This window comes from Cyrtonyx montezumae, unplaced genomic scaffold (assembly GCF_038088225.1).
Source record: "Cyrtonyx montezumae isolate F1298 unplaced genomic scaffold, pur_monq_1.0 scaffold_9, whole genome shotgun sequence".
Lineage (NCBI taxonomy): Eukaryota > Metazoa > Chordata > Aves > Galliformes > Odontophoridae > Cyrtonyx > Cyrtonyx montezumae.
The window spans coordinates 8,401,747-8,417,814 of record NW_027072100.1 but is presented as its reverse complement, the minus strand read 5'-3'; the positions used below and the strand labels follow the sequence as shown (position 1 = coordinate 8,417,814).

Sequence of the window (16,068 nt, the reverse complement as noted above, 5' to 3'; positions counted from 1 at the left end):
AGGGTCTGGAGGTAGGTTTGAGTTGGAGGCTTTGCTTGCTGCTCCTCTGCTATTCAGAGCTTATTCAGAGAAACAGTTTCCATTTGCACAGTACGAAAAATATTACACAGTATGGATCCAGGTTGGTTGGATCTTCACCTCCAACACGGTGCTGAGCCCTTGCTGGGACTGGGATGAGTGTCCTTGTCCCATGGGGCTGAGATGAAGTGGAAGCCCACAAAGACCTCTGCCTCTGATGACCCCGGGATGCTCCATTTGCCCACCTACAAACTAGGTGATGTGAGCCCTCCTGAGCTGCTCCCAGCAGTGGGTTTTGCAGCCCCAGCCCACACCTCTGCCCTCATCTGCTGTTGTATTCCAACACTTTGTGTTAAATTTTCCTGAAAGGAAAATGCATTTCAAATAATTAAGGCCAAAATCACACAAGCAAAGGTCACTAGCAGGAAGCTGGTGCCTAGTTACCCATCTTTAGGGGGCACAAATCGTTGTCTGCATTTGGTTTGCTCTAAGTACTGAAGGAAGTGGGCTGATTTTGGTGGCAGCTGTTGAGTGTCTGGAGGAGCAACTGAGACTGCAGCATCCCTGTGTCTGGGGCTAAAGGACAGCAGCCAACATCACTATGGGACTGCTTTTATTTTTCATGCCAGTAAAATCCTTATGGGCTAAGGAACAAAACAGAATTTCAGAGTGAGAGGGGAAGAAATTTAAAACACCTCTCTCCCTCCCCCAACCAATGCCCCCCTTCATGAAAGCCACTGCCACATGCATATAACAGGAGATAAATATTTTTTGGCAGAGCCTGCTGTTTGTTTAACCCTTTCAAGCCCCAACCCTCTGGCATCCCTCTACTCCTGCAGGCACAAAATCCCCTCTCCCTGCCTGCCTGGATTGGGGCAGCTCACTCCTTGCCCACAGCCTCTTTCTGGCCTTAGAGATGGGGTAGGAAGGGGCTCAGGATGCAATGGGCAGTAGTAATGTGGAGCAGGGGATGGGGACCATGGATTCTCATCCGGGGGGCATAGACCCTAATGGTCCCTTCCCATAGGTGCTCCTTTTCTTAGCTTGCCTGGACCAGGGGAAGCAGCCTCTGAGGAGCTCGTCCTCCCCCCGGAGCCAATCGTTTGGCAGACAAGTGTGCAAGCAGAAAGTGGCCCAGTGCTACCCTTGGGGGCTGCAGGGGCCAAACACTCGATGGGTTCCCCTTCTCAGCTGGGCAGAAGGCCGCCTCTGAGCCCCGGGGGAGGATGCTGCGTCCCGGGAGAGGCAGGGGGAGGAGGGGAGCGTATTTAATTAATTGCCACCCTCCCAATGATGGAACGAGAGGGACCCGGGATTCCCCACTCAGGGTGTGCTTTGCCTCTCGCCTGGCAGGACCAGCAGGACTGGGTATGTTCCTACCCTCCCTCCCCTCTCCATTTTCCATTTATTTTTTTATTTTATTTTTTCCCTTTTTCTTCTTTTGTTGTTGGTGGGGGCTAAGGGCCCCCCTCGGGACCTCGCAGCGCACTCCCATGCGTCCGCCCCCGCGTAGGGCTCACAAATCAGCCGGAGCGGGATTAGGGCCGAGGGGCCGGGGCGCCGGGCAGTCTGTCCCGGGCTGGGGGAGCCTCACCTGGAGGGGTCAGGCCTCCTCGGGAGCCGTGCCGAGCCGCACCGGCCCTCTTCGGACCCAGCCTGAACGGGATGCAATGTCTCTGCCTCTTATTGAGTATTGATTGTCTCGGAAAAGCAGGGACGGGTCCGACCCAGCCTGCCTAACGGGCGGCGGTGGCAGAGATCCGACGGATGGCACCGAGCTGTCCTAGGGATGAGCTCCGGCTGGGGATGGGGGAGAGGAGTTGGATCTCTCCGAGGGGTCCGAGGAGCACCTGTCCCGAAGTTTGTGTTTCTGTTTCTTATGCGCCTTGAAATCTCCCCGGGAGCAGAGAGCTCCTGCACTCGGTGCTCAGATCTGCGTCCACGTCGGGTCCCCCCCGAGTCCCACATAGCGCGGGCCTCGTGTCCTGCCCGGCACGTGGGGGGCACCACGGTGGGCGTCAGGGGGACCCTGCCCGTTCCTCATCCCACGTCCCGACCGAGTGAGGGCAGCGGGCGGTACACCGCGGCTGGCACGGCCGCGCTGCCCCCTACATCCACGGCGGCTCTAAAGGAGGTCCTAGCGATCCCGGGCTGGTCCGGGCACTGAGAACAACCCGAATTCCTCCAAAACCATCCAAATCGCAGTGAAAGTCAGGCGCCTTCCGAGGTCCGGCTGCGGACCCCCACCCCCGAACTCAGCTTCCCCCCAGCTTCATGCCCGACTGCGGGGCTAACACCGACCGGCACCAGGCTGCAACCACGCGTGGACGTGGCCGCGCGGGCGGGATCGGTCCGGGCTTCTCACTGCTCGTCCCGCAACACGCAGACGCTCCAAGATGCGGTAAACTGGCGGGGTACGTGCTGGAAAGCCCCGTTGCGGGAGCACCTGCCCGCAGCTCCGAGCCGTCCCCGCGGTGCTGCCCGGGAGGAGTCACGTCGGAACCCGCCGCCCCGGACGGCACCGCGGGGAAAAACTGGGTTAAAAAAGCGCTAAATCGGAGGGGGCTGAACACACGAACAGGCAACGCGTCTGCGGGCAGGTTTTCGCGAGGCTGTCCCCGGATTTCAGCAGAGCCTCGTTTCTTGCAGTGTTTTTACATCTATTTGAACGCCACTAGCAATCGCAACGGGCGGTTCGGACGCTTTTTTTTTACTATTATTAATTATTATTATTATTATTATTATCTTTTCAAGACTAAATCACCATTAAATGACGCTTTGTAATTTCAGTCCCCGGGAACTCACGCGTCCGCGGGTACTGCCGAGCCTTTACCCACTCCCAACCACGGAACCGAAACGAAAGGGGCTCCGGCGGTGCTTCAGCCGCTGCTGCCGCGGGGTTGGGGCTGTTTTTCCACGGAGAGGTTTCTTCCCTTTCTCATTTTCTTTCCAGAGTGCACTTTTAAATAGAAATTTAATATTTTTTGAACAGTAGTAAACGGCCGCTTTCTCCTGAACGTAGCAAGGAAATAAATACAGATCCCCAGCCTGTTGCCTCGCATTATTCGGAGGGAAATAGCTGGCATTCCTGCCCCGGTTTATTTTGGAGCCGCAATTTCCCACCCTTCCCGCAGCGGCGGTCCCCGCGGAGCCGGGCCGGGCTCCGCCGGCCGCTCGGATCTCTGCTGTCGGGAGGGATCGGGGCCGGATCCCGACAACCGTTCCCGAAAGCAAATCCCGAGAACGATGAAATTATTTCTTCGCTTCGAAGGAAGGGACCGTGCCGGCGGCCGGTGGGGACCGCTCCTGCTGCCCTGTCTCGGAGGAGAGTTAAATCGACCAAATTACCGGGTCAGGAGGACGCGGGGATGTAAGTGCTCCTTTCCCTCCCGCCGCCCCTTCCCGGGGACGAACCGACGGGGAAAACTGGAATAAAAGCTTCTGTTGTTTCCTGGCCCGTTGCGGATCCCCGCTGCGAGGTCAGATGCAGGGAGGAGGCCGCGCCCCCCCCCCAGACTCTCCCCCTAGGAACAGCAGAGCCCCTGGAATGGAGCAGCGCGGAGGGAATGGGGACAGCAGGGCCCCGACGGGGCGATGAGGAGCCGGAGCTGCCCCGAGACCCGGGCACGGCTGCGAACATCGCCCCGGCCGCGGCGCTGGGGATGTGCATGGAGAGGTGGGGGCCCTGCTGGTGACCCCCCCCCCCCCCCCCCGGCCCCCGGTATTCTGGGTTTTGTAGCAGAGGAGAGCGGGAGCTCTCTCTCAGAGCAGAAAAGCGCTTCTTCACGTCCTCTGCAACCCGAAATCCCAGATGGAAAGGTCTTGGTGTACTCCCCGCTGGTTCCTGCTAGAAACCGGGATCCGGGGGGGGGGAGGGATTGGGGGGGGTGGCATAGCTTCCCGCTGGGACAGCGGAGAAACCCAGGAAAAATAAAGCCGGGAGCCACCCCCAGCCCGGGGGCGGGCGGACACCTCCATCCCTGCGACTGGAGGTGGGAGGGGGGGTCAACAGGAAAGGGGGGACGCGGGTCGCCCTCGGGGACCGCATCCTTCCCCCGTCCTCCGGGCGCCCGCGGTCCCGCTCCAGGGGGAGAGCCGAAGGGCGCGTCCCCCCCCCGCCGGGAGCGGAGCCGGCGGGACGTATCCCGGCCTTCCCCCCCACCCCCCCGCCGGGAGGAGCCCAATCCTCGCCGGGACCGGGGCTACCCCGGCGGCCGTCACGTGGGCCGGGCTGCACCGGGGCCCCCGCCGTAAAGAGCCGGAGCCGCCGCCGCCGTCGCCACTTCCCCGCCGGGCACAGCCGGGGACGCACCCACGGGAGACGACGGCGACGGGAGGAGGGAGGGAGGGAAGAACGGGGGAGGGAGCGCCGGCCCCGAGCGGCCCGGGGACAGCGGTGGTAGTTTTCATTTTTATTTGTTTGGGTGTTTTGTTTTGTTGGTTTTTTTTTCCCTATAAAATTTATTCTACTTTTTATTTTTATTATTACTGTTATTATTTTCCTGGGATTTCCCTGCATGGTCCGAGCGCAGCTTCATGCCCACCCGGCCATGCCCGGCTCCGTTCCCGGCCTGCTGCCATGTGAGTACCCGTCCGGGATGAGGCACCCGGGGGTGGGATGCTCTTTTGGGGAGTGAGGTGCCCCGGTAACAGCGACGGCTCCTTCATCGCGGGGAGGCCGCGGTAGCGTTATTTCTCTTTTCAACAAGAAAACGGCAGCTCTGACAGCTGGGGGACATCGGGGCCGCCCCTGGGCCGGAGCCGCTGCCCAACACCTCCGGGACCCCCATTGCCCCCAACCCCAGCGCTCTGGGGACCCCGGCACAGCCTCACATCTCCCTTCCACCAACCCTTCCACCAGGCCCCTGTGCCCGCTGCAGGCCTGGAGCTCAAAAGAGACAGGAAAGGAAATACTTTTGTTTAAAAAAAAAAAAAAAAACTTTCTGTTTTTTCGGATCTTTGGAAATGCACGGGCTGGGATGGGGCCGGGTGGGACGGAGCCACGGGCGCTGCCGTTCGTTCAGTGGATTTCTTTGCTCGATGGAGCGGACCAGAGGAAAGCCTGAAGGAGAGAGAAATCCCTCTGCATATATACATCAGTTAAAGCTCCCGCTTTCTCAGAGGGAAGAGAGAAGGGCCCCGGGCTGGGGTCTGCGGGGCTATAACGCGCACGGGGCTGGGAGCGGGGACCGGGAGCGATGTGGGGCACTCCGGCCTCGCTCAGCCGCGACTTTCGGCTCTGCCCCTCAGGTGCCTCTGAGTGAGCGCTCCGGTACCGTCGGGGCGCTGCCGGCCGGGCCCTGAGCATCCGCCGCAGCCGCCGAGGACGGAACATGTATCAGGGCCTGGCCCTCGCCCCCAACCATGGCCAGTCGGCTTATTCCCACGACTCCAGCAATTTCCTGCACTCGTCGGCCGGCTCGCCCGTCTACGTGCCCACCACGAGGGTGCCCTCCGTGCTGCAGACGCTGCCCTACCTGCAAAGCTGCGAGCCGCACCAGAGCCATCTCGGCAACCCCCCGGGCTGGGCGCAGAGCAGCGGCGAAACCACCGCCTTCAACGCCGGCAGCCCGCACCCGCCGTCGGGTTTCTCGTACCCCCACACCCCCCCGGGCAGCAGCCCCCCGGGGCGCGACGGTGCCTACCAGGGTCCCCTGCTGCTGGGCGGCGGGGGCCGGGAGCAGTACGGCAACGCTTTGGTGCGCTCCGTTAACGGGTCCTACTCCAGCCCCTACCCCGCCTACGTGACCCCCGAGCTACCGCCTTCGTGGACGGCCGGACACTTTGAGAGCAGCGTGCTGCACAGCCTGCAGACGAGGCAGGCGGCCCTTCCCGGCCGCAGGTCAACCTTCGGTAGGTCGCCCTCACCGCCGTCTCTGGGCGTTGAGATTATTTCGGTTCGAGTCGGAGCATCCCCGTGCTCGGTGTTTTGGTGGGGCTGAGCCGCAGACGTGGGTTTTCTTTCCCGTCGGGGAAGGTTTTACCCCGGGACAGAAGGATGGTACGGGTAGAAAGAGCGTGGGGCTGACCCTAAACGGAGCATTCTGTGTGTGTTTGTGTGTGTTTGTGTTACACGGAGGGCAAAGAACAAGTTTCAAAGGAGAGGACAGAGGAGCAGAGGCCGTCCAGCACCCCTCACCCCCCCGCTCCCCTTCCTCCCCCCCCCCCCCCCGATATCTCCTTTCCACAATATCGACTTTGTGCCTGTACTTCAATACTTACCCTTGTGTTTAAATTAGCGGGGCAGATTTATAGCTCTCACCCTTTTAAGTAATTTATTGTGGTAAATGAGTTTATATTCGGACAGACTCTCGGTCTCCTCATTCGCCTTCACCCAAACAGGTCCGCAGCTGCAGCACCCCGCGGCCTTTGGAGGGGCTCATGCGTTGACCCATAAGCCCCGCGCTGTTCCCCAGCACCCACACCTCAGAGACCCTTTAAAGCAGACCCAAGCAGACCCAATTTTCGGGTCTCGGTGTAGCAACGCACCCCGTGCAGCCCCGGGGCTGCTCCAGCATCCTCGCCCGGCGGCAGATCGCAAAACCCTTTCAAAGCCACTTCAAGACCTCAGCCGCGTTATCATCTTGACTGCGGTGATCCAAATTATCTTATCTCTGCCCCAAGAACAAAGCGAAGCGGGGACGCAGCCCCCTCCCCGCTGGCTTTACCTCCCACCCGGGGATGCTCGGGAGCGGTTCGCTTCCAGGGTTTTCTCTTTGTCTCGGAAAATCCGTTGCGTTGTGCGGGGTCCGATCGCCTCGCTCCTACCGGGGGAGGAAATGTCTCCCGCACTTTAAGTTTGCTGCTTTGGGACGCGGAGGAGAGACTGCCGTCCTCTGAGCCGTTTATTTTTGCTCTTGAATAGTGTAAACTGCTCTTAAGTAGCATAAACTATATATATATATATATATATTTTCAGTTAATGAATTACGGCTAGCTGTTTGATTTTTTTTTACTTTAAATTTTCTTCTTTTTTTATTTTCATTTCCACACTTTTTTGTTCCCCACCCCTCCCTCCTTTTTTTTTTTTTTCGCTTTGCTTTTTTTCTTTCGGATCATTTTTAGCGCGATCGAAAATGGAGAGAGGAAAAAAAGAAGTATTTTTTCTTTGGGAGAAAACAACATTCAGATCGAAGGAAATTGTTTCTAAAAGGGAGGAGAAAAAAAAAGACGAAAAAGATGGAAAAGTCTGAGATCTCAAATCGGGGCTCGCCCCGTTCTGCTCCGGGCTGCGGAGCAAAGCGCGGTGCTGGAGCCGGGCAGCCCCGCGGATCCCTCGGGGGCCATCGGGAGAGGAGAAATGCCCGGAGGATCCCCACTGCGGGGGCATTTGGGGCCGGGAGGGCCGTGCATGGCGGCTGGGTGCTCTGTGGGGTCGGCGGTGCCGATCCTCCGGGCAGACCCCGCACAGTGCGAATATTTTTACAGCCCGAGCCGGGATAATACTGCAGATGCATTCTGTTCGTTCCCATCCTAGGGGCACCCGCGACTCTTTTGGGATTTTTGGGGTGCGGATAAGATTAAAATCCTCAATACTTTGCTTTTGAGCAAAATATTGAAAAATGAAATTGTGGTGGGGAAATGAAGTTGTTTTTTTTTTCCATTCTCTGCAGGGTGGAGGCAAGCACTGCTCCCTTACAGGGCAGCACTGGGGCACGGGGGATTAGGGACCTGCAGTGCCCCATACACGGGTAGCACGCTGCAATGGGGCCGGCTCCTGACCTCGGCTCTCTCTCTTCCAGAGTATTTGGAGGAGTTCCCCGGGGACGGCCGGGAGTGTGTGAACTGTGGGGCCATGTCCACACCGCTCTGGAGGAAGGACGGCACGGGGCACTACCTGTGCAACGCCTGCGGGCTCTACCACAAAATGAACGGCATCAACCGGCCACTCAAGCCCCAGAAGAGGCTGGTAAGAGGGGGGATACTGCTGCGCTGCCCGGGAGTGGCTGGAGGGCAGGCTCTGGGGGCTGCTGCTGGTGCACGTGCTGTCGGGGTCTCTGTGTTAAGGCCTGCTGGATTCTCAGTCTTACCGTGAATAAATGCTGTTGATGTCAGCCAGTGAGGTTCAGAAGGAGTGAAGCTGTGGAATTGCTGCTTCTGAAAGGTCAGAGCTCAGAGCCAAGAAGGGGGAACGAGGACTGGAAGGGTCTCTGCAGTTTGGGAACGTGTGGGGCTCTATAGGCTGCTCCCAGCTCTGTTCCCAGTGTGGGCTTGTTGATTTTTTCCTATTGCAAAAGTGACAGTGTGCTTGTTCTTCATGAAGACATGCAGGCAGAGCAGTTGGAAAAGGCAGGGCTGATCCCAGGCAGGTTGCGATGGGAGCAGAATGGGGAACAGTTACCATGTCTGGATCCTCCTAAGAGAGGATTTGGGGTTTGATAGCTCCTTGTTTCTCAGCAGGTTAAAGGATTAATTCCCCATATCACGGTGTTGGGCTTCCTCCAATTGGGAACCCATCGTGAGAGAGGAAAGGAGCCTCCTTTTCTGTGTGTGCAATCGCTTTGGGATGTTTAAAATTGGTGGCAACAGTTTTGGTTTCAGAGCCTGTCATCAGAAGCAGTCATTACAAACAGGATGTTTGTCTGAGCCGCGCTGGGGAACAGCTGGGAGTTCCTTTTGCTGTTGCTCGGGTGTATTCCCAAAGTTATTTTGTGTGTTGCAAAACAAATTGTTAGCAGTAACCCGACAGTGACAAGTTTCTGTGCAAGGAAATGATAAGATACAAATTTGGGATTGCATAAAATGCTTCATTCTGCATTTGATCGTGGAAATTTGATTGTGTTTGCAAACCGAAACAAGCAGAGGCTCCGTGGAAAATCACTCCGTAATGACAACTCTCCAAAATCAGTACATTTCTGTGACATTTTATGTCATTCAATGGAATTTGCCCACCTCACTAAAACATTCCTGGTCTCCTTTAATGTAATTACATTACATATAGACCCGAGCAACAGGCTCCAGTCTCTGCTGAGCTGCAAATCCCAGAGTAATGCTGCTGATTTCTTTGGAGCAAACACAATCTATGTATTGAAAGTCGAACTCAAACCCTGCGTTTCAGAGCCTGCCATCAAAGCACAGCACTGGCTGAATTTCCAGGGCTCTTTGAACAGCTTTTCCATCCAGGCATTGGGACAGGTCTTGCCGTTACCTGATATTTTGTCCATTGCTGTTGGCACAGGGCTATTGGTAGCATCCGTGAGGCGTTTTTTTAGTAAACACTTCAGCAAAGTTTTCTGATTTAAGGTTGTTTTGCAGGGACAAGCTGGGAATTATCACAGCGTTTCCAGCCATTTTGTTATGCTGGCTATCAGTGCGATGATAAAACCCAAGAAAGAGCTGATCTTCTTATCCAGGGGAAACACTTCAGTGAAACTGAAATACCTGATGGGGTATTATTGCATGGAAAAGGAAAGAGGCCATGAATTTGAGTTCCCATTCTGACTTGGGAATGAAAGATTTCAAAACCGCGACTGTTCTGCCAGTTTTGCAGTGCCATTTTGCAACAAGTCAGAGGACAGGAGGACCCACTTGTGATGGACAAGAGGGCTCTGGGTGTGCTTTGCAGACCCAGCACCCTGGCTGCTCCCTGCTCCCCGGGCTTGGGGTGTTTCTCCCCAAATGATTTCACTGTCGGGGCTGTCGCTGCAGCACCCATGGGGGCTGGCTGGCTGCAGTGAAACACACTGCTGGAGGAGCAATGAGGAACAACAAAATAGAGTCACAGAGAGGAAAAAGGGTTTCTTTCACCCTTTACGTTACGACCTTTGTTCTGTGAGCAGGCGCTGCGTCGCGGTTATTTTGACTTGTGTTTTCACAAAGCAAGGCCCTGGTGAGCGTGACGTGGCACGTAGGGCACTGTGTGGATGGTGCCTGCAGCTCATGCAGTCGTTGTGTCATTTCCAGTCCAGTGTTTTTGGGTGGTTTTTTTTGTGATAGAGGCAGCGAAGACAGCCGTTTTAGTTTGGCCTGTGTCTGGACACAGCATGGCAGCTTTCAGCAGGAGGGATATTTCATAGAGGAGGAGGGGAGCAGCACTTTATTTTAGGCAGGATCTTCCTAGCTGAAGTTTCTTGATATGTTTCACAAGATGATACCTTAGACCCAGCCCTGTAAGCCAGACCACCTTCACCACCCCAGAGCAGTCACTGGTACCGGGTGACTGTTCATGAGCATTCCCCCAGTGCAGGAGCATGGTTGGAGCAGAGCTGTGTGGGGCAGCACTGGGGGCAAACACAGTCCTGTGCCCAGCAGCTCCCACACCATCCTGACTTAGAACCATAGAATCATTCATCAGGATGGAAAAGACCACTAAGATCATCAAGTCCAACCATCCACCCATCACCACCGTGCCCACTGATCGTGTCCTTCAGTGATTTGGAATCTGAACTAGTTCAAATATCAGAACAGTTTGCTGTAGACACTTTCCCATTGCCATCAGCTGCCCTCTGTCATGCTATATGTCTGAAAATCAAGAAAAGCAAAGTCTCTTATGGCCTTGGGCCTCCCTTTGGAGGGACCTGCCCTGCTGGCTCCGAAGTTTTGGTGCTGTCCAAGCAGTGCTCACACACAGTTAATGTGATGGGCACCAGCTCATGGTTCCTCAAGCTTATCAGCAGCACTTGGCTGTCAAGCCAGGTCCGTGAAGAGTTTTTGTTTGAGTGTATGGTGCATTTGTATAAATAAACACTGGAGCACAATGTTGAAGTCAACAACTTCCTAGACAAGGTCAGAGTGGTACAAAGGCAATGGGGTGGAGGCAGGCAGCAATGTGCTTTCTTTTAGGAGAACTGCTGGGAAACCAGCAATAATGTATTGTACTGTCGTCCTTCAGTGAGCAAAAGCAGCCTTGACTGCCTTTTTTCTTGCTAAATGGACAAGCTGTAGGGTAGGGCCAGATTCTTATGGGGTTTTTGGGTTTTCTGTTGTAATGTGTGGCCATGGAGGATGGTGTCTGCTGTGCAGCAGATCCAAATGCAGGCAGGCACTGATGCTCCAGCAAATAGTCCAACACCTTGTGACACCAGGACACTGTGTCCCTCCCTCCCAGGAGCCTGCCCAGAAATTTTGGGGCTTTCCAAAGTGCTTTGCATTGGCCTTTGTTCATCCACAGGTGATGACAGATCTCGGCAGCCCATGCCAAAATCCAAATTCCCCCTCAATCCTGTGGCAGGAGCTGTACCTCAGGGTCTTGCCCCAATAGGATCAGAGTGGGGTGCTCAGCACCCTTGGATGGCCAGCTGTGCAGAGGGCTTTCCTGGTTGCAGAGTTGAATGGCTCTGTGGCTTTAAGAAAGCTCTATAACTGGTCTGAGATCATGCCATGACACCATGCCCCATATTACAGACAAGGACTGCTGTTGAGACCTCCTCTGTGCCCAGCTTGTCAGCTCACAGCTCAGCATATTATTATTTTCACCCAGTTATTTCTTGAAAGGCAAACCATTTTCTAAGCAGTACCATTATTTGCAGATAGTTGCCGAGAACACTTTGCAACCACTGAATCAAAGCGTGGGCCTGTCACTGGTGTCTCTTGAAACTCAACGCTGATCTCTCTTTGACTGCTAATCTTGTAAAAACATTTCATTTTTATTCCTACTCACCCCACCTCATTTGTCATATCGATTACTTATGATATCAGGGAGTAATGGAAAAATAAACAAACAGAGCGTTCTTTATTGCCTGCATCACCTATCGTCTGCCTCTGAGAGGAATTGGAGTAATTCTTCTCAAGGCTGAATAATGTATTTAAACACCTGAATGCAGAGAGTCCGTGATGTTACTGAGACCGCTGGGATCTTTATACTTGCTCTTATTAAATAGTTCACGTGTGAGGTGCTGAGAGATGTTGAAATGAAACACCTATTAGGCTGACACTTCTGTATATAGAGACTTGTGGATTTTCCAGTAGGCTTGGAGTACAGTTGTTAGAAATGATTTTGCTGCTTCTGCCAGAATATTTCCCTTCTTCATTTGGAAATATTAACGCTGCAGCGCCAGCAATCACAGCACTCACAAAATATGTAATTAGTTAATGTTTGCGTGGTGTTTCTGCAGCCTGTGAGGGAACAGATTATCTGTGAGACGTGCAGAAAATAACTCTCCTGCTCCACTCGCGGGCCAGTTCAGCTTGGTTCTGCTCAGCTCAGCCAATTGATTCCAGTTGTCTTAAACAAGAGATTATTTGGGGTGTTGCTAACTTTAGTGGTAGTTCCAAGTGCAGAAAAACAGAAGTGGAGTTCACTTAAAGCAACAGCAGTTTTCAGCAGCAGTCGTTTGTGCACTGAAAGCCTGGCAGGTATCTTCTCTGACCTGGCAGTTCTCTGTCTGAGAAACATATTCTGTGCTCTGGATCCTGATCACTTCCAGCACTCGTTGGTGGTTTGTGAAATGGACTGGGAGGAGATCTGCCAGGATTATTGCACTCAAGAAAAAAGCGCTTGCAAATTAGAGTGATCTCAGTTGAATGCAATTTCTTTCATCTGAATTTTGCTATCTTCTCATTGCGTGCTTCATGTTTTCCAGGAAATCATTGTAAATGGAGATTTTATTTTTGTATGAAAAGAAACTTCCCCAGTTTGCCTTTTCTATGTGTGCATTCATGAGTTTGTTTGCTTGCTTTCAAGTCTTCATCGAGACGTGCTGGCCTATGTTGCACTAACTGCCACACAACCAACACCACCCTCTGGAGAAGGAATGCTGAAGGGGAGCCCGTCTGCAACGCCTGCGGCTTGTACATGAAGCTCCATGGGGTGAGGGCAGGGGTGTGCTGGGTTATAGGATCCCTCCCGGCAGGTCTGGGATGGAGGTCTGCAGGGAGCAGCCCTAGAGCAGAGCCAGAGCTGCTCAGTGCAGTTAAAACCCGTTCTTCTGAGGTTACCCAAAATGAGATGAAGGGGTAAATGGGACACTCCTGAGAGTGATAATACACATCCATAGAGGATGGAAACTATTGCTACCATGTTCATCAGCCAAGAGAAGCCTTCGTGCTTCCATACAGACCTTTTCAAGCTTCTACCATAGAGGTTCAAGTCTCTTTATCCCATGACCGCTCCCTCTGGGTCGTGTAGGCCCCAGCCATCAGTTTAATTTAGTAGTGCCCTCTCTTAAAGGTCACCAATAAATCAGGAAAAGGAAAATAGGAAATAAAGGAAAAAATAAATTGTGGGAAAGCCTTAGCTGTTAGCCTTATACATCTTCCAGCCAAGGCCTGTTGCAGAGAAAAATAGCACTTAGTGAAGGACAAGGACTTTAGGTGCACTGCATGAACTGCAGTGTGTAAATAGGAAAGCAATGCATGTGCGGGAAAGACCTAAGTAAAATACAATATTAATGATTCCAAACCTTATGAATGTCAAGGTACCGAGACCTCTGGCCATGAAAAAGGAAAGCATCCAGACAAGGAAAAGGAAGCCAAAAAACATTACCAAAGGCAAAACCTCAACAGGTATGGTGCTGCTCCCATCCATTCCAGGGTTTTTGGGCACAGTTCATCGCAACAGGCTTCACTCTGGGAAATTATGAGAAGTAGAAAATGATACTGTGATTTCTCTTCCGGATGACTGCTTTTGTTTTGAGACCTTCACTTTGGTGTAGTCCTCAAGTGAGAGGAGGATGTGGGGTGGAAAACCTTGTCGGTGTCACATTTCCGCAGAGATCCCTGCTCTGTGGGCACCAAGTTCCATCCCTACAGTGCCATATTCAAGCAGATCTGAGCTACACTGGGCAACAGGGAAAAATTGGAGCTGAAAGTGGTGTGTTTGGGGGTCCAGGAGAAGGGACTGGGTCACATTTGGCACCTGCCCCTCTGCCCTGTATAAGGACTGACACTCCCAGGTTGTGAATGGGTTCTCCTACTTCATTCTTCACAAGCATGGAATCATAGGATAGTGTGGGTTGGAGGGAAACTTAAAGATAATTTAGTTCCAGCTCCAGAGCATCATGGCAGCCAAATACAAAGCATTACCCTTATGGTGAAGAAAGACAGCAGTAGAGTTGTGTCATGCAATACGATGCTAGCCTTTGAAGTACAAATCTCCTAAAGGACAAACCTGTGTCTATTGTTGTGCCTTCACCACTCTGTGCTCCATTTCCTCCAGGGTCCACCACTTCGGCCACCAACTCCCCTTCTTCCATTACGAACTCAGACAGCACGGTCACTTTAAAGTCCGAGCCCAGCACAACCTCGCAGTACCCCGGACAGGGCATTGTGTCAGTGTCCCAGGTAAGGCACAGGGGCTGTGCCCCACACATTCCCTGATGGTTGACCTGGGGGCCTTGAAGAGGCCGAGCAATTCATCATTGCCTTGAGGGGACACTCAGTGAGCTGGTGGAATCAACCCTGCATGGAAAGTTCCATAGCTCCCAAGAAAAGGTCCCTTGCCATATGTTATCTGTGCTTTAGACCTCAAGGATTTGTTTGGTGGGAGAGGTGTTTCACCTTTCTGGTGGAAAAAAATGGCTCTAAGTCAACCTGCAGATGGGCATTTAGTGACTCATGTTGTCTTGGTGCTGGGTCTGAGCCCCTGAAAATGGACATACATGCAGGTGAGGTTTTTTGTCCTAGACAGATAAATCAGATCTGTGCTACAGTCTTGAAAAATAGACACATGCCCAGAGATGTCTGAAGCAGACGTTGTCAATAAGTGCAGATAGGTGCTGGGACTCTTTCTCCACGCTCAACAGCCTGGGGATGGACACTGGGCACCTCCGATTAGCATCGTGGATAACATACTGTGTTTTAGGACAAGCACAAGAGCTACCTCCTAGCTAACTACACCTTTCTCTTCCCTCGGGGGCAGGTGCAGAGCCAGTCAGACGAGGCGCTGGCCAGCGGCGAGTTCAAATTCGAGCCAGAGGACTACCCCTTCTCTCCCAGCAGCATGGCCCCACAGCCAGGGCTGAGCGTGCCGCTGCGGCAGGACTCGTGGTGTGCCCTGGCACTCGCCTAGAACCCCTCGCACCCGCAGCCTGGCACCGACTCACCGTGGGACAGGCTTCTCTTGGAGGATGTGGGAGGAAGACACCAGCTGGATGGGGTGCCCAGAGGGCTCCTCCCCATCCGAGGAGACCCAGGGCAGCCTCCCTGGGCTGCCTGTTTTCCCCCAGAAAGCCGTCCTCCTTTGAGATGCAACCAGCAAATAAATGCATCCCAGAATCTATGTTTATTCGCAGTGATTTCTCCCTCCTATGACTCCTCTGTGTGCAATTTATTCTACTTTCCAATAAAGACTGTAATAACGTGGCACCAAATAACTTAATTTTATTAAAATGTAAACTGTGTGGCCTCCTTCTATTTTATCGGCCACAAAGGGGGAGAAGAAAAAAGGAAAAGAAAAAAAAAAGCAACGGTTGTTTTAAACATTTACTGTTTCATATTAAAAAATCATCTCTATTGAGTGTTAGCTTCTGCAGCATTCAGTGTACCAACACCAAGCTGATGAGTCAGACATGAAATAAACACACTGCTCTTCCTTTCCCAGTTCCAAACAAGGATTTTTTTTATTATCATTATTTTAGGCAGATCACATGACAAGAATGGTCAAACCCACCCAAATAATAAAAGAGTTCCAAAATGTTGTTTTTCTTTTGTATTTCTCGATTGTTTTCAATATTGCCAACTCCATGGATTAGAAAATCAGAAATGAGTCTCCCAGAAGTTCAGAGAAAGGACCAAGGAACGGAAAAACAAGGCTGTGCTGGAGGCATTTTTTGTTTGCATCAGCTTTGGGCATGTTTCATGTGGAGAACTTTCAGCTTTCAGCCCTGTGTGTCAGAGATTCCTTTTCCCCCTTTCTTTCTTTATGGAAAGCCAAGCAGGAATTAATTTCTCGAGGCTGTGCTGTAGCAGATGATGGCCAGTGGTACAAAACCTACCATTTCCATAGGTTGGCACCAATATGTGCCTGCAGTGCTGCTGGGGACATGGGGATCACTTCACTCCTCTGGGTTACCTTATGAGCAGTTATTTGAAATTGCATCATTGCAGCCTTGATCACAGTGTGGGTTTGGGGGCTGGGCTCCAAGTGGGGCACTGAGAGGATATGGGGCTTGG

General features: G+C 53.1%; 1 protein-coding gene across 2 annotated transcripts; it reads left to right on the top strand.

Moving 5' to 3' along the window:
- Positions 1 to 4,363: 4,363 nt before the first annotated feature.
- Positions 4,364 to 15,298, top strand: GATA5 (GATA binding protein 5). 2 transcript variants are annotated; one of them, XM_065754617.1, is made up of 8 exons: positions 4,364 to 4,417; positions 4,551 to 4,599; positions 5,269 to 5,871; positions 7,761 to 7,927; positions 12,641 to 12,766; positions 13,374 to 13,461; positions 14,114 to 14,238; positions 14,816 to 15,298. In XM_065754617.1, the coding sequence occupies exons 3-8, from the start codon at positions 5,352 to 5,354 to the stop codon at positions 14,963 to 14,965; spliced, it is 1,176 nt and encodes a 391-aa protein (XP_065610689.1). In that variant the 5' UTR covers positions 4,364 to 4,417; positions 4,551 to 4,599; positions 5,269 to 5,351; the 3' UTR covers positions 14,966 to 15,298. The 2 variants fall into 2 exon arrangements, with proteins under 2 accessions (XP_065610689.1, XP_065610688.1); XM_065754616.1 differs by lacking the exon at positions 4,364 to 4,417 and having other exon boundaries at positions 4,484 to 4,599.
- Positions 15,299 to 16,068: the final 770 nt, after the last annotated feature.

Excerpts from the sequence above, each read along its gene's own strand:
- GATA5 (XM_065754617.1), top strand. The coding sequence starts at position 5,352 with ATGTATCAGGGCCTGGCCCTCGCCCCCAACCATGGCCAGTCGGCTTAT. Across the intron at positions 5,872-7,760 it reads CGGCCGCAGGTCAACCTTCG|AGTATTTGGAGGAGTTCCCC; the intron begins GTAGGTCGCCCT and ends TCTCTCTTCCAG. Across the intron at positions 7,928-12,640 it reads TCAAGCCCCAGAAGAGGCTG|TCTTCATCGAGACGTGCTGG; the intron begins GTAAGAGGGGGG and ends CTTGCTTTCAAG.